This window comes from Oryctolagus cuniculus, chromosome 6, assembly GCF_964237555.1.
Source record: "Oryctolagus cuniculus chromosome 6, mOryCun1.1, whole genome shotgun sequence".
Taxonomy (NCBI): domain Eukaryota; kingdom Metazoa; phylum Chordata; class Mammalia; order Lagomorpha; family Leporidae; genus Oryctolagus; species Oryctolagus cuniculus.
The window spans coordinates 113,310,708-113,334,024 of NC_091437.1; the positions used below are offsets into that span (position 1 = coordinate 113,310,708).

Consider the following 23,317-nt stretch of genomic DNA (forward strand, 5'->3'; position numbering starts at 1 on the left):
GCTGGTGCCTGCATTGCTGGCATGCCATATGGGTGCCAGTTCATGCTCCGGCTACTCCACTTCTGATCCAGCTCCCTGCTAATGTGCCTGGGAAGGCAGTGGAAGATGGCCCAAGTGCTTGGGGCCCTGCCATCTATGTGGGAGACACAGATAAAGCTCTGGCTCCTAACTTCGACTTGGTCCAGCTCTGGCCATTAGAGCCATTTGGGAAGTGGACCAATGGATTGAAGATGCCTTTCCCTCATTCTCTCTCAGTACTTCTGTCTTTCAAATAAATAAATAAATATTTTTCTTTTCTTAAAAGAGCAACTTTGTAGATTAAAGAAATAAAGGACATCAGAATTGGGAAGAAGGAAATAAAAATATTGAGTTCTGAAGATAATACGATTTTGTATGTGGAAGAACCTCAACACTCTACCCAAAAGCTTTTAGAACTGATAAAACAATTCACTAAGGTTGCAGGATAAAAACCAACTTATAAAAAAAGTACCATTTTTATATAACAATAATAATGTTGCTGAAAAGGAATCAAGAGTTCCCAGTTACAATGGCTACAAAAAAATTAAAATATCTAGTAATAAATCTAATGAAAGAAGTGAAAGATCACCACAAAGAAAATTATAAAACAGGGACCGGCGCTGTGGTGTAGCGGGTAAAGCCATTGCTTGCAGTGCCAGCATGCCATATGGGTGCTGGTTCGAGACCCAGCTGCTCCACTTCCGATCTGGCTCTCCGCTGTGGTCTGGGAAAGCAGTAGAAGATGGCCCAAGTCTTGGGCCCCTGAACCCACGTGGGAGACCCAGAAGAAGCTCCTGGCTCCTGACTTCGGAACGGTGCAGCTCCCACCATTGTGGCCCTCTGGGTAGTGAATCAGCGGATGGAAGACCTTTCTCTCTCTCTCTGCGTCTCCTTACCTCTCTGTGTAACTCTGACTTTCAATTAAATAAATAAATCTTTTAAAAAGGTTATAAAACAGTGATGAAATAAATCATCAAGAACACACAAAAATTGAAAGGTATCCTGTGTTCGTACATCGAAAGAATTAATATCATTAAAATCTCTTTACTACTTAAAATAATTCACAGATTCACTGAAATTCCTGCAAGCTACCAATGACACTCTTCCTAGAATTAATTTGAAACTACAAAAGAATCATAATAGCCAAAGTGATCCTGAGCAATAAATCAATCAATCAAATCAAGCTGGAAACATCACAAAATATGATTTGAAGTATACTATAAAGCTATTGTAATTAAAACCAAATGTTACTGGCATAAAAACTGACCCACAGATCAATGGAACAGAGTGAAGATCCTTGAAATTAATCCAGACATCAATTTATTTTTGACAAAGGTGCCAAGAACCAACAGCGGAAAAAGAAGAATGTTTTCAAAAGATGGCTTGGCAAAACTGGACATAATGATGTAGAAGAATTAAATTAGATCACTACATCTCATCATATAAAAAAATGAACCCAGATTGGATCAAATACCTAAATGTAATACCTGAAACTATGAAATTGCAAGAAGAAAACATAGAGAAACACTTTAAGACATTGGTTTAGGCAATTAATTTTTGGAAAAGGTTCTAAAAGCACAGGTAACAAAAGCAAAACTAGACAAATGGAAAATAGAATAATAAATTTTTGTGCAAAATGAAATGCACATATATATGTATTTATATATCACAGGTCTTCAAAATTAATAGAATATCTGCATTATGAAAAGTAGCACTAAAGTAAATGTCTTTTCATTGTATTTTTAAATAAATATTCTGAAGTGTCTTTTTATATTTTATTCATCTTACCCCTTCAATCAATTTAACATTTATACCTTGACTGGGTTCTCTCTAAAATCCCTTCTACTCTTAGCCATATAGAAATTGAAGAATGTTAGCTACTTTTCCTTCTAAGCAGAAAGATAGGGGTGGAAGACGAGGAGAAATAGGTAAGGAAAAACAAAATCTTCCATAAAAGTGACACCCAAATTGTTGTTTATATGTTTGACTGAGGTAGTCTGATGCGTTCTTAATCTATTTTTAAATCTAGAATGAATATTTTGATCAATGTTGGGATTTGGGAATTAAATAATTACACAAATATTAAGTAATCTGTTTGTAAAACCTCTGAAACTCATGATGTCTTACAGAAGATCACACACATGAAATTAACTGGATTCCTATTTTCAATATTTTTAAAACCTATAAAACTACAGTTATTTATGTAAAACTTAAGAATGATAAAAGCATTTTGTGCTATTTTGCACGCAGCTTTTCAAGCAGGAAACAAATGAACTAAAAATCCTTTTCCCATTAAGTAGTATTCATATTCCAATATAAATTTGCTATCTAACCTTCATTGGTTTCACAGATTTAATATAAATGACATTTAATCTCTACACTTACATTTTCTAACAAGCCCTAAATCTTTAGAATGGAAAGATTTTAAAAGAAATCCCTGCATATGTGGAAAAAGGACTATCTAATAATGAAATGGCAGTTTTTATTATCATCTATGACACTCTAATTAAAACAGTTATATGAGAGGAAGCTTCATTTGCAGTTTCCTAGGGGTTACCTTCTCCAGTCTCCCCAGCCTTCCATTTCCATATTGTACCCGGTCCAGAAACAGGACAGTCAAGCAGTTAACACCACTCAGGAATTAAATAACTCTAAGAGTTATAACATTTTAAAGAATATGTTGTAGGTCTTCTTCTCTATCTTTATTTATTTATTTTAACGGCAGAGTGAGAGAGATAGAGGGAGAGATGGAGAAAGTGAGAGAGAGGGAGGGAGAGAGAGAATGAGAGAGAGTGAGAGAGAAAGAGTGATATCTTTCACCTACTGGTTCACTCCCCAAATGCTCAGCAACAGCAGGGGCAGCACCAGGCAGAAGCCAGGAGCCTAGATCTCTACCCTGGTCTCCCACATTTATGGCAAGGACTTGAGAATTTGGACAATCATTTGCTGCTTTCCAAGGGGGACTGGCAGGAAGCCAGAAAAGAAAGCAGCATAGCGGGGACATGAAGTAGCACACTAGTGCGAGATGTGAGAGTTCCAAGGCAAGGCTTAATCCAGCACACCATTAGTAGTCACCATGCTCTGGCAATAATGTTCTTCATTCTTCTAATTGCACACTCTATTATACTTACATCCTGTTTCGAGTCATTATACTGCTTGTAGCTTTACACAACATTTATTCAGTGGATCTTTGTAATTTAATGAGAAATATCTTAGCAAAGCCTTAGATTTATTAGAGTGGACTATATGTGAACATTTTTATAAAAATATATAAAAATATAAAATTAATTATAATAAATTTAAAAACATAAATTCTTATCCATGGAGGCAATTAAAGGATCATTTTGTTCATATAGTTAGATTTTTGAAAACATTTATAGTTAATAATTGCAAATTTCTAAATAAACTAAGTTTACACCCTTACATAGTTTTCTCCTATGTTAGAGACAGTTATAGGATTATTTCATGGTAGCAAATTATATGCTTTCACGATTGACATTAATGCCTGTTATTCATATGTAAGTGCTTTAAAACATTTATTGGAAAAAGGAAGTAAAATGGTTTACTTAAGTCCTACAAATCCAAGAAAATTACTAACTAGTTTTCACATTGTTAACTAGTCTGTAGGTATGTAATTAAGGTTCAATTTTTTATCTTTACTGCTTTTTGTACTTAATTCATATTTAAATTAACAAAAATATAGCCTTCAATTTCTATATATCTTAGAAGGTAATAATACATGGCAACAAAATGAGCAAGGTAGAAATAAGTATATCTGGTAGTTACTGTAAGCTATAATATGAGCAATTTACTCATTTTTAACCCTGTTAGCAATATAAGAAAACAAAAAAAAAATAAGATAAAGAGTAAAAGAGCTGGGAAGGTATATTTTATTTGAAGCTAAAAGCATTAAGGTAAGATAGTTTGGTAATAGTTTACAATAACTGCTTGCTGGTATCTAAATACATAACTTCTTAAGAAAAACAACTCATGATTAAAGTGAAATTAAAAGAACTAGGGTCTTTTTATATATGGTTTATTGAACTCTTTATTTAGTGGAGTATTATTAGGCTTTTGACTATAATGTAATTTAAAAATATGTTATCTCAAAAATTTGAAAATATTCATAAATTTGAGGAAAATGTAAAAATTTAGACTGTGAAATTATAAAAATGCCTGTGCTGAAAAGCTTTTTGCCAAGTCATGTCAGTAAAATTGCAAGAAAATGTGTTATATGGATATATATACTGCTTGTATCACCTTTTAGACATGTTAAGATTAGGGGGAAAAGAAAGGATATTTGCTATTGTACATACACACATTCCTAAGAAAGCCACATTAGGTAAATACATTAGGATATGCATTTTAAATATTAAAATATTTAAATATTTTCAGTTATATCAACGTGTTTATAGTCACACAGATTCCTCAAAAATACATGTTTATGATAGGCTAGAAATGTTTACTTATCCAAACATTAATCAGTTGTTTCTCTCAAGTAAAATGTGTACTAACCTGTCCCCCTTGAAGAAATAGGTTTTCCCAACGTCTTCCCACCAAATGGCTGAATCAATACCATGTGGGGGAATTCCACTTCCAAGGGTAATCAAGTCATGTGGATAACCAGGTTGGAGAGTCGTGTCCTTGAACACCCAGTATTTGTTACCTGGATTTAATAAGGGTAAACATAGAGCACATTAACTTAATATCAGAAATTAGAATGCACCTATTAATAAAATGCACTTAAAATTACTGTACATTAAATTCATGAAATAAGTTAGCAGTCTCATCTAGAATATTGACATTTTTCAAACATCATTATCTTCAAAAATCAATATAATGACTATCAACAACAATCAAATCAAGATGTGAGTTAATTTTCAAAAAATTGGACTACAATTTAGCTTTAAAGAAACAATTCTGAATCAAGGATAAATGAAGCTTCCACCTAGGACTCAGCATCCCTATTTTTGTCCCAGGCAAAATCATTCCTCTGTTTGCACATTTTGCATGCATTTAGAAGCTCTAGTGGGCCTGCACTATATTGAAACATTGCTTCTGGGCTCACTTTTCATCCATAAACATTCACAAGGCTGTCTAGTCCCACAGAGTCATCCTCCTTTGACTCCCTGCTGTAACACAATCCCTCTCTTCAAGGGAGGAAACTGAGGACAGGAAAACCTTACCCTGGTTTGGAATGGCCAGCATGCATAATTATACCAAAGCAAAACAAAACAAACAAAAACACAAGCCACTTTTCATTGGTTTTATTGCTGTTTGGGAATCTCCTTCGGACAACACCCTTTCCCATGCTCCATGCCCCTGTCAGAATGCACCTGAAACTTCCTTCATCTGTAGGCCTACCAAATAGTCTACAATCATTTGTCATCCCATGGAAAGTTGATTTTATACCTAATAGTTCATACAAACTTTTGTCCTGCAGTCATCAATGCTCTCCAACTAAAGAATACTCCACCTTTTTCTAATGTCATAGTTGATAACTTAGAGCACTTTCTTCCCTGAGCTGCTAGAAAAAGATCTTTTAGTTTCCCCCTTTCTTCTCTAGCTTTCTTGGGTTTACTTCATTTCATTTAATTCTTGAATATTAATGTTTCCCAGGGTTCTGTTTCTGGGCTCTGCTCTCCTCTTCTTAACATAAATCAGGAGTCACAAACTCAGATTCCTCTAATGGGGAGGTTAAGACTGACAGATAAAGAGTGTCTTCACTAATATGGAGACATTTTCATAGAAATCAGTAAATAACCGTTATCTTAAGGACTTATCTCCCTCTACCCTACATCTTCCTATGATCTCATAACCTTTTGAATAACTAATCATTCTTGGGATTGATATCTGGCAAAGCAGGTGCTCCTACTGCCTTTCTAATTGATGAAAAGTCCTACTTGTTTTTACAGTATTTCAATGCCACTTCTACGTGAGGTTTATAGAAAACTACAGCACTCATGTCACACCCAAAGTTACTGAAAAAAGGTAAAACAGAGGGCTGCCCTAAAACAATACCGAATCAACCAACCAAAATCCCACAATTTTAGGGTGGTTTTAGCTGAGAGTTTCTCAATTTATAACCATGGGCAATCTCATTTATTCCAAGATCTTCAACCATAATTGATAACATTTAAGTTAAAACAGTATTTCTTGAGCTTCCTCAGTAGCCTAAATGTTATGCTGGACACTAAGGATAATAAAAGGGGATAAGATGGACCCAATTGCTACCTTGGTGCAAGAGGTAGAGGAAAACCAAATATACATATACATAATGGTAGTAATCAAAAAACTAGTAAATTCTATAAATAATTGCACAAAAAATGAGAACAAGACAAATAAGGGAAATGTATAAAAATATCATGGAAAACCTCACTGAAGAAACAATGTAGCAAAATGCAGAGAAAGAAAATAGTACATGTGAAAACTGTGTGGAGGAGGACATTTCAAGCAGAAGAAAATTCAGTATTGGTGAACTGAAAGATATTAGTGAAGTGTAAAAAACAAGGAAAATTGCAGGAAAACCAAGATGAACAGGTGTGCTTTTATTCTGAGTGCATTGGTACTTACTAATTCAGGGGAGATTATGTAGGGGAGATAAAGGGAAATCACACTGGACTTTTAGAAACACAAGACTCCCAGAAAAGATCACATAGAGGAAAAAAGACAAGTAGGCAAATAAAGAAGAGGCAATGATGAAGACTAAACTAAAGGAAAACATCAAAGCCAAGAAAAAGAAAGTGGTCACAGTGGCTATCTGTCGTCCAAAAATATCTTAGAACTGAACAGAATTTATAATTATCTACTGAGATTTTCTACAATGTTGTCGCAAAGTCCAAAATTGACCTCACCCCAAGACCTTTTTCTTATTCCCCCTCTTTATTCAGTAGCTCCTATTAGAAGCCTCTCTGCTCACTGTTTTCCATTTTAAAAGGATCATTGTATTCAGCTGATTTGAGATCCTCTTATTTGACCCTGTCACTGCAGTTCATTTTTATTGCCACTAATATAATGTATGCTTTTCCGTTGTCCCTTCTTAAGGCAACTGCTCAGTCCAGAGGATATCAGGTAGTCACCTCTCTTTGTTCTCTGCATATTTGCTCTAAACTATCACTTTATGCTAGCTAAGATGATAGAGAGCTGTGGAAAGCCAGCTCCGTGCAATAAGTCGAGAGGAGTGGAGTCGTTCACTCCTTTCTCTTGGGAATCTGACCTAGGAAATATCGAGAGAGACTATCCATGCTGTAAGAGGAACTGACTAGTATGAGGCCTGTGAAGCTATGATGGTCATGCCTGGTAGACGTTGTGAAGAGGTAAAAATTGAGTAAAAGCAAAGGATTAAAAGAGAAAAGGAAGGAAAGATACGCAAAGAGCAAAACTGTGAATGAAAGAGACCAGAGGGCCTACTAGAGAGTTGATAGGTATGGCCTGTTTCTGAGCTGTGTGAATTCTTATCACACTTCTCAAATATTCCCTAGGTTCAGTTGACCCCATTGAGCTTTTTTCTTTTTTTAAAGATTTATGTTATTTTATTGGAAAGGCAGTTACAGGGAGACCAAGGGAGAGACAGAGAGAGAGGTCTTCCATCTGTTGCTTCACTTCCCAGATGGTCACAATGGCCTGGGCTGGGCCAGGCCAAAGCCAGGGTCCAGGAGCATCCTTCGAGTTTTCCATGTGCGTGCATGGGCCCAAGCATTTGGGCCATCTTCCACTGCTTTTGCAGATGCACTAGCAGGGAGTGGAATCAGAAGTGGAGAAGCCAGGACTTGAACCAGCACCTGTATAGGATGCTGGCACTGCAGGCGGCAGCTTAACTTGTTATACCACAATGCGGGCCTCTGAGTTTATTTTTCTTTTATCTGAATGATATTGTTCAATACAAATTTTTGATCACGCAAATGTAGTGGGACCTTATGCACATATTATGCACATATTATGAGATATTATGTACTTATGAGCCCAAGTCTATTGAACAGTCTAGGCTTTTAGGCAATGCACAAGGTTGTCTTCCAGCCACATGCCTAACAGCAATTTTCTCCCTGGTGTTATTCCAACAGCTTCCTTTTTTGTCTCCCTGCTTCCAGTCTGTCTCTTTTTTTTTTTTATCTTGTACAAGGTCATTAAACGAACTTCCCCAAAATGCACACCTGATTTTGCCTTACTTCTTGGTGGTTTCTTATTATATTTAGGATAAAACCCATACTTAACTACGTCATTTCCAAGGTCCCTGTCCATACAGATTGCTTAGCTCATCTATATTCCATTTATCTCCCTTTCTGGAAAAGTAGGATCTTTCAAAATTCGACTTAGTATCATTTCTCTGGAAAGCGTTTCCTACCTAAGTAGGGAAATTTAAAGATTTTTTAAGCCTCTTATATTGCAAGAGTATCCACTCTTTACCTTTATCATATCAATCATTAGTTACCTTAGTAAATCATCATCTTGCCACCAGTTCTAAATTGTAAGCATTTCGAGGAAAACCATTATATCTGAAAATTTTTTCCTGCTGCAAAAACCCATATTTAATATTACATGAATAATTAGATGATCAAACATCTAGCTAAAATATATAACAAAGACTAAATAACATTTTGGGCATTAGTCTTGGAGTGTGTGAATAGAACAAGGAAAATGAATTTCATAACTACTAGCAAGGCTGGGAAATGACACAGGCATGCCCCAGTAATATGTTGGAAAAACATTTACTGAAGTGATTATCTTTAACCATGAACTGAGAAATGCTGTCCTAAAAATCCAAATCCAAATAAATCATAAAAAAATCCTCTCACCCAAAGGTCCAGATCACCCCACTGCCAGTCAGTGGGACAGAAAATCCAGAGAGCTATTTCACAGCATGCTCTATAGTTTGGTCATATCTCTGTGCCATTTAAAATACAAAGTCTAAAACAATAGAAGAAAAAAAAAGAAACGCCCGTTCTGTTGGCCTGTAGCTCAGCAACTCATGGCATAGTTTCTTCTCATCTCCTTTTTAATTAGGAAAAGGGATACAGTTCCTACACCTCCCATGCTGGCTATTCAGACTAAATCTTTTATCAGTTCAACCCAGTTGGTTCCCCCTTTCAAGTAGAAGCACTGTAGTATCCTTTAGAATATTTCCCCTTGCAGTTCCCAAAATATGTCATTTGCATGAGAATTTCTTCCTCCTTTTTTCTAGTGATTTCATCGGGCTTATCAATACCCAGGGTGCCTGTAACATACAGTCAGAGAAAATGTCCACAGAAGCTTCATTTTTGTGTTGTACAAGTGTCGCAGGTGAGGACAGAATAGGAGCTACTGTTAAAAAGTTCCTATTATTCTATCAAAAAGCTTTTTAAAATGCATTTTGGAAATACTTTTCTGTACTGTTGCTCTAATGTTTCCCATCAATAAAAGGGACAAATAATTAGTCTCTCACTTTTAATTATCAAAGTATTTCTATAGAAGTTTTTAATTAGCATTCTCCCATTAGAAATAAAATCCAAGTGATTTTGAGAAAAAATGCATTTATATTCTGTTTAGAAAACAAAGCAAAAAAAGAAATTATTAAATATTTGCTGTAAGTCTGTATGAAGGAATCCCTGTAGTCATACACACAAAAATTAAGAGTAACATGAGTTTGCCTGATGAGTTTTTATAGCATAAAATTAAAAGAAATAATGATTATGAATAACATTAAAACTTATGAATATTTGTTAAAGAAATAAAAAAGTGCACACTTCCTTTTGTGTCTTGATGAGGTTAAGAGTTTCAGGTGACAAAGTTGAAAATGTTTGTTTCTAGTTTGTGATTTTTGGGTAAGTGGGTGAGATTCACATTCAACTCATTTTTTTTTTTTTTTTTTTCACACAAGCGGTACGTTTTTCACTACCTTCCCATCAAACAGTCTGGTTCTCAAGGAAAATATTGGCTTTTTGGCAGGATAGGAGTATTTACTGGATTTCATGTGAGGTTGACATATTCTGGAACAAGTGGAAAAAACTGGTCCACACTGACTTTGTACTTGGCGGAGCACAGAGGAAAATATCAATAATTCAGAGTTAAACACAGAGGGGCTTTACAACCACAAAGAATAGCCTCAGGTAATGTTGACCATAGAGAGGTCATTAGAGATCATGGCTACCATGCTTTTTCATGAGTTTTGTACACATATTCATTTAATATATGTTAATTTAGGGCCTATTATAGCCATTCACTGAACGAAGAACTGCCAATACACTGAAGGAGGCAACACACAAACTTCTAGAACTTGTGGAGCTGATAGACTAGCAGAATATATGAATGCTAAGCAAAGAATCCTACGAAAAAATAAATTAGATGCTATTCTTTGCAGGAAACATGAGGTCTCTAATGATTTTTTTTTTTCATTTTTTTAAACAAGAGCACGGTGCCCACCCTGGAGGCTAAGATTCATACCTGAGTTCCTAACACCAGTACTTATGGTCTGACAACACTGATTAAATGTACTGGTTGCAAATCCAGCCCAACATTTCTGTTTACTCTCCAGGTCAAAGAAATGACATGCCTAAAACCACAGGAGCAATTGCTAGCAGATTTGTACCATAGTCTAGGCCTTTTCATTCAGTTCTTGTCTTTCTATTCCAAATTGACTCTCTGGACAGAATAAGTTCATGGTCTGGCTTTTAGCATTGCAAATGATTTCCTGCTTCCTCACCTTGTATCAGTCAATTACTCTACACTTATTATTACACTAACTACACTTCCCATACTTATTCACTGTACCCTTAATAATCACATATCTATTGTGCCTTATTGCTAAATGCATTTTTAAAAATTAACTATGTTTTTGGTCTCCTCAAAGTTCACAAAATTCTATTTACACTTTGTATTTTGTATCTTCAGTGACAACAGGGATCAGTATACTAGGGCCACCAGCTGCTGAATATCTTTGCAAATTATGTTTTATCAGAACACACCCATACCTGTTTACTTACATATTGTCTGTGTCATTTTGTGGGAGAGGAACAAGGATTCAAACACAGGCACTCACATATGGGATAGGTTGTAGGTTCTAACTACCCCCAGACAATTCTAAATGTTTTCTACAAAATAGTCACAGAGGTGTGCAGATTGGATCTCCCTCTTGAGAAAGCATTTGCCATCAGCTCAGTCCCCTTAAATCGAGTGCTTCATTTGGGCTGTGGGCATGCTGTTCTCTGGCAACCCATCCTCCGTCCAGAGATCCGCCACGGCAGAGCCCTAGAGTCCAGCCATTTTTGCTAAGGGGCAGTCTTAGCCCTAAGCTCACCACTGAGTTTGCCAAGTCTCTGTCATGTACAGCACAGTCCTAAGCTCTCCAACCATCCTGCTTTTCCCCCTTCAACTTCCACAGGTTCACCTCCTGCAACAATCAACCTCTAGACCTGCTAACTTTGTGTCAGTGTCTGCTCCCTGGAAAATTCGACCAGGCATAGTCAATACGGGGACATGATTCAAGTTTTTAAAAATATAGAAAACTATTAATTATACAAGTATATTGATGAGAAAATATTTCAGTTTGACACATTAGTGTGAATAACCATAATAAAAACACCCCCATAGTCTTTTTAAATCTTTTTAGGTATAGCAATACTACCAGTGGAGACTTTTAAATAGTAAATATTTGCACCTTTAGTTTTGGTCACTTCATTTCAATCTATAATAAAAGTGTTTATATTAAAATTGCTTTAATAGTTATAATTCAAGAAAACAGCACAATTCACATGCTCTAAATCTATTTTTGTATACACTAAGGTCAATAAATATAAATTCATTAACCTTGTGTCACTTCACAGATGTCAATTTTCCATTGCCTCTTAAAGAGAAATAAGTAATCCTCTATTTGTTGCCCCACAAAAAATCTTTTAGGTTATATATACTATGTATGAAACAATGCATTTCTACCTCAAATGAACTTTTTTCACATTCTCTAATCCTTCAAGGGCAATGATTTGTAAGCTGCACAAAGAAATTGCTGGTTTATGAGTGCTCATTTGAAATAAAGTAACAATGCAAGTCCTATAAATCATTCCTGAAATGGCTCTTTTCTTTGCCATCCTCCAGTCCTACATATTTAGACATCTCTTCATTTTGATACAAATCTTCATATGCCTTTCTTATTCCGAAATTTTATTACCCTCTTCTCTGCTACTTCATATATTTCAGTTCCCATTATATAGGTGATTTTTACTTCCTGAAATGAAACTGTCAAACAGAGTGATAAGCACTGCTTAAACTTATTAAGTGATCGTTCAAAATTATTTTGGAGACAACTTTTTGACTACCTGATTTTGACTGTCACTGACTTTGACAATTGAAACTGCTTCATTTTTTAAATCACTTCCAACTGTTTAAAGAGATCTGCCAGTCCAATTTTCAGCATATATATATATATATATATATATATATAGAGAGAGAGAGAGAGAGAGAGAGATTATTATCACATAATCTTTCAGTCTGAGCCTCATAATTGAAAATGTAAACATCTGGCTTGATAAAGCTTATAAAACATGAGTCTCTAATCCCGGATACAGCTGAGCGACAGTAAGACAGTTAATTTGCACCAAGTGTACAGTACAGTGAACTGCTGGAGAAAAGCACGTGACTTCCTTGAGGTGCACTTTCTAGTTCTGGATCTCTTTAACTATAGAAATCATCTTTGGGACTAAAAAGAGGACATGCAGTGTCCAAGAGAGGGCAAAGGAAGTCCATGAAGACATTACAACCGCAAATAATGCCAAATGATGCTCACACATACCAAACAGCAATGCCAGCTGCCAGCCAGAGATTTGCCTGTGCTTTGTGTAGATACACTCACACTCACATGCAAACAGCTCACTGCATGGGCTCTGAACTGGTGAGGGAATACATTATATATGGCTTTAAAAATGCAAAAAAAACACCCTCACATCTACACACATGAAAAGAAAAATTTCTCTAAAATAGGTATTTATTTGCTGGCACCTTGCGTCTTTTCATAAAAATTTTCATAAAAATTTAAGGGTCTCATAGGAAACATAGGTAAAACATATGGTAAAACATAAAAAAAAAACTAAGACATATATACAGTGAAAACATCAATACATGCATAAAACAATATAAAATAACAATGAATAAATTATTTAAATGTTGCCATCACAATAACTTAATAGTCATTTCCATTATAGAATCTTAATAGAAACATGTTAAAAGTTAGCAACATCTAAAATTAAATTGATATTATCAATACCTTTTAAAACATATCTTCAGCAAATGAATTAGTTCTTTATTAAAACAATTTCTCAGTCTACTATTGTCAATAGAATTTTAACTAAAAGATTAGGTTACTGGGGAATTAATTAAGAGGAGACACTGCCCTTTATTATTGAAGGGTATCAACAAGTAAATAAAAGTAGCATTGATCTGAATGCTCATAATTAACATGTTCTGGGATAATGATGAAGTAAAACTTTTCTGTCCATGTTCATTAGTGTATTTTAATTTATGAAATATTAGCATAAACTATTCTGACATGAACTGATGTGCTTAGTAAAGCTATTTAAAAATAAGTTTATTTTGCTTAGCTCTCACACAATTAACAATATATATTTAAAATTTGTTAAGTTTTGATTGTGTATGTTTCTGCCAACGTGTGTGGACATATTCAAAACAATGAACAATTTCTGCATCCTGAGAAGTCTGCTCCCATTGCTTTGTGTTTCATCCTAGTCTACTCTCACCTGTGCCCAGGAGAACACTGAGGCACTTTTTGTCATAGATGAGCTTGCATTTCCTAGAATTTTATATGAATGTTATAATACAGCATGAATTCTTCCTCCTTAGCAAATTCATTTTAGCTTCATTCATGTTATAATGTGAATAAGTAGTTCATTCCTTTTTATTTCTGAGTAGCTTTGCATTACATAGCCACATCACAAATGGTTTATCCATTCACTTCTTGGGAATATTTATTTCTAGTTTTGTGTTATTACACAGACAGCTGTTTTGAATATTCATATGGAAGTCTTTGATTAGACATGCTTTCATTTGTCTTGGGAAAATATCTAAGAGTATGATCGCTGGGTTATCCAATATCCATGTGTACAATTTTTAAAGAAACTGCTATTGAGTGGACATTGTGGTACAGTGGTTCAGCTGCCAACTGAGATGCCCACATTTTGTATAAGAGGGCCTGTCTCAAGTCATGGCTACTCAGCTTCTGATCCACCTTCCTGTGCACACGTGTAGGAGGAAGCAAATGATGGCTCAATTACTTGAGTTCCTGCTACCCATGAGGGAGATCAGGATGCAATTCCCTGGCTCCCGGCTCTGGCTTGACTCAGCCCTTGCTGTGGCAGTCATTTGGGGAATGAACCAGTAGATGGACTATCTCTCTCTCTCTCTCTCTCTCTCTTTTTTTTTTAAAAGATTTTCTTATATTTATTTGAGTGGTACAGTTATAGAGTGAGGGAGAGACATTGAGAAAGGTCTTCGATTTGCTGGTTCACTCCCCAAATGGCCACAACAGCCAGAGCTGGGCCAATCAGAAACCAGGAGCCAGGAACTTCTGAGTCTCTCACATGGGTGCAAGGGCCAAAGCACTTGGGCCATCTTCTACTGCTTCTCAAGCCATAGCAGAGAGCTGGATCAGAAGAAGAGCAGTGGGGACTTGAAATGGTGTCCATATGAGATGCTTGCACTGCAGGCAGAGGCTTAGCCTGCTGAGCCACAGAGCCAGCCTGCCTCTCCTCTCCCTACCTCTTAGTCTCTGTCTCTCTGCCTTTCAAATACATATATAAATAAATATTTTAAATAATAAACTGTGAAGTTGCTTTCTTGAAAGAGGGTACAATCTGACATTTACACCAGACATATATATGAAAGTTCCAGCTCCTTCAAGATCTTACCCATACTTAAAATGGTCTGATTTCTAAATTTTGACAACTTTAACAGGTGTTATAGTGGCAATTCATTGTGATGTTAATATACATTTTTCTAATGGCTAATGGTGTTAAATATCTTCTCATGTGTTTATTTGTCATCCTAGGTTAATTTTTAAAGAAAATATTAATTAATTTGAAAGGCAGACTGACAGAGTGGGAGACAGAGAGGCATATCATATATCCACCAGTTCAATATTTGAATGGTTGCAACATCTGGGCTGGGCCAGGACAAAATGATGAGACAGGAATTCTTTCTTGGTCTTCATGGGTCAGAAGGACTCAGGCACTTAGCCCATCATTTGCTACTTTCCCAGGTGCGTTAGCAGGGATCTGGAGGAAAGCAAAATTGCAGGCACACAAAGTGGCACCCCAATATTGAACGCACGCATGACAAGTGCTGGTTTAACTCACTGAATCACAACATTCGCCTTTTGTGGTCTAACTTTTGTTCAAAACTTTTGCTCATTTTTCTTGACTTCTTTTGCTTCCTTTTCATTAAGTTTTGGGAGTTCTTTATGTATTCTGGATACAACACTTTCATCGTATGTATAAAGGACTTTCAAAAATCTACGAATAATGCACATTATCTTTTAATTTCATGTTTTTAGGAACCTTCTGAAGCCTCCACATATGGTTCGCCAGTAGTGTATTCTAGTTTGGTGAGTTGTCTTTTTTATTTTCTTAAATAAAATGAAGAGAAATCTTTAATTTGATGAAATCTAATTTGCTAATATTTCTTTAATGGACTGTGATTTTGGCATACTATATAATAATCTTTCACTTAAGCCAAAGTCATCAACATTTGTCTCCAACTCTTTCCTAGAAATGTTACAGTTTCAGCCCTTGCAATTGGGTTAGAAACACTTGGAATTCAAGTCTGTGAATCATGTGAGGCTCTGTTTGAAGCGTGTTTTTGTATGGATACTCAGTGGTCCTGACATTATTTTTTTTTTGACAGTCAGAGTGATTTTTGAAAAATTTGTCTTTTCTTCCTTAAATTTCCCTTGTGTTTTCAAAGAAAAATCTCTGAAATCAGAAGTTATTTGCCTGTGTATTTTCTGAATCTACTTCTGGGCTTTATTCTGTTCCACTGATCTTTTTTTTTTTTTCTTCCATTTTTATGTCAATGCTTCAATGTCTTGATTACTACAGCTTTAAAATAAGACTTGAAATCAAGTAGTATTTTCAATGTGATTTAATTTACATTGAATCTTTTCCATATAAATTCTAGAATCAGCTTGACCATTACTATAAAAAAATCCTGCAAGGTTTTGATTGGGATTACATTCTGTAGATAAATTTGGTTATAATTTGCATTGTGATATGGTTGGGTGCTCTGACTCATGAACAAAGCATACATATGCAGTCATATAAGTCTTCTGTACTGTCATTTTTTATTTTTTTAATATTTATTTTATTTATTTGAAAGACAGAGTTACAGAGAGAGGCAGAGACAGAAGGTGAGAGAGAGAGGCCTTCTGTCTGCTGATTCACTCCCCAAAACACCACAATGCCCGGAGCTGAGTTGATCCAAAGCCAGGAGCCAAGAGCTTCTTCTGGGTCTCCCACAGGGGTATAGGGGCCCAAGGACTTGGGCTATCCTCTGTGCTTTTCCAGGCACATTAGCAGGAAGCTGGATCAGAAGTGGAGCAGCTGGGACTCAACCCCGTGCCCATATGGGTGCTGCTGGCTCGGGCTTTCACCCAATGCGCCTCAGTGCCAGCCTCTTCTGTACTGTCATTTAGCTAAACTGCGTAGTTTTTAGTGTATAGGTTATATACACCTTTTTGCAGTTTGATGATGCAGTATTTGATATTTGGAGATGCAACTGTAAATTGCCTTTAAAAAGGTTTTTCAACTGTTGATTGGTCTTTGTTAGTGTTTGATGGAAAATCATTCTCCATAGGTTCCTTGCTTTTCAGTATGTCTACAGAGCAAAGGCATTGACTGCTCTTGCTCTGGGAAAAATTTTCAAACAGATTTAAAGCAAATTCTCTACATTACAGACATGGTGTCTCCCTCCATATCAAAGGGAAGATTTACTGACTGTCCAATATAACAAAGAAAATGTATCCCTTCGTGGAATACGTTACGCAGGCTTACAGCTCATTATAAAATATTCAGCATCTCTAAGATTCTTTCCTGCAACAAAACTGGTTACATAAATAGGCCCCCTACAGAGCATCTTTCCGTATTAGAGTTCAGGGAAAATGTGCAAATGGCTATACTCTGGCTACTGAATTTGTCACTGTCTTTTGTTCTGACTCATCATTCTCACGTCTTCTGCCAATACACATGAAAGTGAGGCAGGCTAAGTTGTTACCTTACAAACAGAGTAAAATCTCTGACCCTTCACAATTCTTTAAAATGCACAGGAATAAAATTCATTTTTGTGTAATTATCTTATATCCTACAAGCTTGCTAAAGTCAGTTATCAATTCGAGGAGCATTTTTGGTTGAGCAAATCCTAATTCTACATTTATAACATATTGATTTATGAATATTTTTATTTTAATCTATATTTTGTAATTATTATTTTTAGTTCTTCCTGTAGTACATCTAAATACAACCTTCAGTAAAGTGTTGAATAATCTTGTAAGTGTGGACACCCTTGTCTTTCTCCTGATATTAGGAGAAAGTCAGATACTGTGAATTTTACCTTGGTGGGTCAAAAATTTTGTATTCCCATAAATAGTTTTGGATTCTGTTCTAGGACTGTTACTTGAAATTAATTTGATTGTTTCAGGCCTTACTTTGCACATGTGTTAGGTAGGGCCATGCTCACTACAGGATACTTATTCCCCACTACGGAGACAAGATCCTTCTCAGGACTCTGTCTAATTCCCTGAACAGGTAGCTTGGGCAGTGGGTACTGCTAAGCCACTATGTTAGCCATTGTTTCCTGACTCATTCTCTAGACTTGAGCCATGTCCTTATACAGATATGCTCACCAATATTTCCTCCAACATTTATGGGGTTCCATCTGCTAATCTATAGCTAATAAGATTATGTTAAAAATATAGAATTGGGGACCAGCACTGTGGTGCTGGGGTTAAAATCTAGGCCTACAGCGCTGGCATCCCATATCGGCACTGGTTTAAGTCCCAGCTGCTTCATTTCCAATCCAGCTCCCTCCTAATGTGCCTGAGAGAGCAGCGGAGGATAGTCCAATTCATTGGGCCTCTGGACCCACATGGGAGACCTGGAAGAATCGCCTAGTTCCTGGCTTCAGATAGTTCAGCTCCAGCTGTTGAGGCCATTTAAATACTGAACCAGTGGATGGAAAACCTCTCTCTCTACCCTTCTGTCTCTACCTCTCTCTCTCTGTAACTCTTTCAAATAAATAAAATGAATATTTAAGAAAAATAAAGCAAAAGAATATAGAATTGATCACATGTATATAGAATACATTGTTTCATGTTTTTATAATTTGTATACTGAAAACATATATTACCTATAGTGAATATATATATATATATATAAGTTGTCCAAAGTTAAAATAGTAATATTATACCAAAATATGGTTTTTTAATTGTAACTACTATTCACCCATTGTTCTTAAGATATTTCTATAAGTTCAAATGAATATAACATGGTGTGTTTTTTGTATTAAAAACATGTGTACTCTCATGGGCTCTTCAGCCAGATCTGAATGCCTTAAGGGCTGATTCTGAGGCCAGAGTGCTGTTTAGGACATCTGCCATTCTATGAGTCTGCTGTGTATCCTGCTTCCCATGTTGGATCATTCTCTCCCTTTTTTATTCTATCAGTTGAAGAGCCCATGAGAGTATTTTAGGCATGGAAAGCCAAAACACTCTGGCAAAAAAAAAAAAAAGAGGACCTAAATGAAAGATCTCTGCAAGTGAGATCCCAGTAGAAAGAATGGGCCATCAAAGGAGGAGGTAACTTTCTCTGAAGGGAGGAGAGAACTTCCACTTTGACTATGAACTTTTCTAAATAAGATCAAAGTCAGCGAACTCAAGAGGCTTCCATAGCCTTGGAAACTCATGACTAGAGCCTAGGGAGATTTCTGACACCATAAACAAAAGTGTCAAATTGTTAAGTCAACAACAGGAGTCACTGTGTACTTACTCCTCATGTGGGATCTCTGTCCTTAATATATTGTCCAATGTGAATTAATGCTATAACCAATACTCAAACAGCATTTTACACTTTATGTTCTGTGTGGTGCAAACTGATGAAATCTTTACTTAATATATACTAAATTGATCTTCTGTATATAAAGATAATTGAAAATGAATCTTGATGTGAATGGAATGGGAGAGGGAGCGGGAGATGGGAGGGTTGTGGGTGGGAGGGAAGTTATGAGGGGGAAAAAGCCAATGTAATACATAAACTGTACTTTGGAAAATTATATTTACTGAATAAAAGTTTAAAAAACATTTGTACTTTATAAATAAGCATTTATTTACAATTGAATCTATGAAAATGAGATTAATACTACATATTGTAAAAAATACATGATTAAGTAAGTTTATATCTAAACATAAGCTTTAGTTAAACAGTGTGAAAAAAGACTAGTCAAGAAAAAGTATTATCATATAATGTAAATTAGAAAGGTAAAAATGGGGTGGGTAATGTGGCAATGGGGTGAAGCCATTGCCTGCAATGCTGGCATCCTATACGTGTGCTGGTTCATGTCCTGGCTGTTCCATTTCCCAGCTGCTCCATTTCTGATCCAGCTCCTTGCTAATAGTAGCCTTGGAAAAGCAGTGGAAAAATGCCTCAAATACTTGGAACCCTCTACCCATGTGAGACACTTGGATGAAGCTCCTGGTTCCTGGCTTCAGCCAGGCCAAGGGTTGGCTATTGGGGAGTGAAACAGTAGATGAAAGCTCTCTCTCTCTCTTTTTCTCTCTCTCTCTTTCTAACTCTGACTTATAAAAAAAAAGGAAGGAGAGAAAAACATAAAAAGGAGGGAAAGATGAGGATATGAATAAGGAAGGTAAAGAGGGATGAAGAGCAAATCAAAGAAGAGAGACACTTAGAAAATTAGTTACAGTGGTGCACAACTACTGGTAGAGGCTGAGGCTGACTTGTGTAGGCTGTGAATACAGACTAGGGTAAATTTTATTCTCAGTTCATTCATTCTCTGTGGCGTGTTGACTACATTCTAGGTTTCACTTAAATGTAACTCAAGAGACTATGACCCACAGCCTGTTTCATTAAAGCCCATAATTTAAGAACAGTTTTATATTTTAATGAATTATAAAAACACATACAACAAAAAACAAAGAAGAGCATACACTATGTGTGCTGCAAAACTTAAAATATTTACTATTGGTCATTATAGAAATTTGCCTCAAGCACTGGCTTAAGAGATTGGAAACAAGAGTATAAAAAGGCAAAAAAAAAAAAAGGAGAAGCAGAGTGAATACTTTGTGCTTACACAGCTGACATGCTAGCAACGAGATCACAGATAAGTAATAAATAAGTGAAATATCTGGTTTGTCAGATGGAATGTAGAAAATTCAAGAAGAGAAGAGGATTTAGCTGGAAGAAGAGGACTCCAGGTCATCTCACAGCTCCTGGAGCTAAATGGGATGGATAGTCTTAGGGATGAGGAACAGTCTACTTATCTGATAAAGGCCCTAAAGAGATGCTATCAAGTATCCATGACCATTCTGATGGTGAATGTGTTGAGTGTAGGATCATATGTATTTTAAGTCAATTGGAAAAATATCCCAGTTAAAAATAAGAGGGTTAAGCGAGGGAGGAGGTATTCTATAACTGTAAGCAGTATAGTTCTGCATATAGTCCTATAGACTTACTTCTAAGGGTACAGCCTAAACACTTGTCACGGGACTCCACATCCATAAAAATCAGTGGTATAAATGCCATCTTAACTGTTAAAATGATCATAATAAATGTCAAAGTCAACATATAGATGGGTTTAAGTATAAAAATGATCATATAAATAACATCAAGTGCCTGGTAATAATAATAGATTTAAAAAGGAAGGAAAGTGAAATATGGGAAGCAGTCCACACAGCACACTCCTAGAATGACATTCACTGTAAATAACACTCTGATATCAGAATCAGCCCTTAAGGCTTCCTGGTCTGGCTGAAAGGCCTGTGAGAGCATTTCAGGCATGGAAAGCCAAAAAATATCCTACACGGAGGATCTCTGTGAAACCTCAGTGGAAAGAAAGGGTCATCAAAGAAGGATATACTCTTCTCTGAAGGGAGGAGAGAACATCCACTTTGCTTATGGCTGTGTCCAAATACTGATGGAATCTATGGTCACAAAGGCTTCCATAGCCTTGGAAGCCCATGGCAAGAGCCCCGGGTAATCACCGACATCACAAATAAGAGTGTTAATTGTTAAAAGAACAACAGAAGTCACTGTGCACTTACTCCCCATATAGGACCTCCATTCCTAATGAGTTGTACTATGAGAATCGACCACAAATTTTGTTCCCAAACTGTACTCTATATGTTGTGTGTGGGCATGGGGGCAAATTATTGAAATCTATGCTTAGCATGGAGTTGGTCCTCTGTATATAAAGTCAAACTAAAAATGAACAATAATGAAGAAGGAAATGGGAGAGGGAGAGAAATGTCAGATGGGAGTTGGGGGCAGAGGAGGGTAGGAATGGAGGAAAGAATCAGTGCATTTCTAAAGTTGTACCTATGAAAAAATGCATTCATTAAATAAAAAAATGTAATGTGGCACACTGCTCGGGCTCTTGGAATAGGGAGAGGAAATTAGGTAAAAATTAAGCTATCTTGAAAAAGTGTGGATTTTGGTTAAGAAAAAAAAAAAAAAAAAAAAAAGAAAGGAGAGCGGTTTCTGCCTAGGGTTCTGGGATTCTTATTTCTCCTCTGCCAGTGATGAGGCAGAGACTAGGGACGAAAGCTGTCTTGCTGGGGACAGCCAGAGTTTCAGGCTCCCTCTGATTCAGCAACAGTGTCTGGAGCAGGGGAGCTGCATATCACAGCGGACTTTGAGTAGGCTCCTCTGAAGAAAGTGGTAAGAGCAAACTGGAGGAAGGAGGCACCAGAGCGAGGTCTTCAGGGTGTCAAACGTTGGGAGAGCAGACGTTTCCCCATGTGACGATGTATCAGAAGACACAACTGAGAAGCACAACTTGCTGAAAGTGCAATACATCTGACAGCAAAGTTATTGCTGCTGTTAGCACAGTAACATGAGAAACTAAGTCGAGTCAATGTTTAGGGATGCTTGTTGATCCAGCGCCTACTGCGCATCCAGGTCTATTTCAGCAGCCGCAAGCACAGTGCTGTGCCAGGCAATCTAGACTAGAGCCACGTCTCGTGAGACTTACAGGCAAACACTGTAGGCAATTTCACATTTTTACAAGTGCTGTGTGTAACTTGGAAGGTATTCCTGAAATAGGGTGGGTGGGAGGGCACACTGAGGACATGCCTTTTATGCTGGCTGTTGGAAGATGAAAAGGAGCCAGCCATGCCACAAGTGAGCAAAGAAAGCCAAAGTGAATAAAAGTGAGAATGGCCCGAGGCAGTCGGGAGCTGTCAGCACACTGATTTATGGCTGTGGCAGTTCCTCCTCAGGCAGTTCAGTCAGAGAGCACTATTGATCCTGCCTTGAGACAGGGCCTCTGAGAACAGCCCTCAAGCCCCAGGCTACCCCGGGGTTCTCCTTCTCTACTTTGTGTTCCTATTACTCCTGGGACCCAAGAAGGGTGAGAGCAGGGGAATTTCTGTCCAAAGATTACGCCCCTAAGATTCACAAGCTTTACGTGGGTCCTTGCTTTGGCTATACTGGTGCAGTGCATGTCTGCTCATTTAAACACTTATTATAAAATAGCAAGCAGGCAATAATATTAATTATAGTAATGCTACTAAAGTAGCAATAGCTGGCATTTACTGAGCCAAGTATTTCTCATGTGGTAATTAATCCACTGCTTCAAATAATCCTGAGGTGTGCAGTAACATGAACCTGGTTTCTCAGATGGGGAAACTGAGGCAAAGAGAAGTGAGTAGCTTACCCATTTCATACATTTAGTAAGCATTCAAAACTGACCACAGAACCCTCAGGTTCTTTTTTTTTTTCTTTCTTTCTTTCTTTTTTTTTTTTTTTTTTTTTTTTTTTTTTTTTGACAGGCAGAGTGGACAGTGAGAGAGAAAGATAGAGAAAAAGGTCTTCCTTTTTCCGTTGGTTCACCCCACAATGGCTGCTGCGGCTGGCACATCGTGGCCGGCGCACTGCGCTGATCCCAAGCCAGGAGCCAGGTGCTTCTCCTGGTCTCCCATGCGGGTGCAGGGCCCAAGCACTTGAGCCATCCTCCACTGCACTCCTGGGCCACAGCAGAGAGCTGGCCTGGAAGAGGAGTGAATGGGACAGAATCTGGCGCCCCGACCGGGACTAGAACC

At 37.0% G+C, this 23,317-nt stretch overlaps 1 protein-coding gene across 2 annotated transcripts in view; it reads right to left on the reverse strand.

The window, feature by feature from the left end:
• The window catches only part of MMP16 (matrix metallopeptidase 16), a 297,810-nt gene that overhangs the window by 18,167 nt on the left and 256,326 nt on the right, over positions 1–23,317 (reverse strand). For both annotated transcript variants that reach the window (XM_070075287.1, XM_002710677.5), the window contains exon 8: positions 4,534–4,684. In XM_070075287.1, coding sequence (XP_069931388.1) covers positions 4,534–4,684 — 151 coding nt within the window. The remainder of the gene's footprint in view (positions 1–4,533; positions 4,685–23,317) is intronic.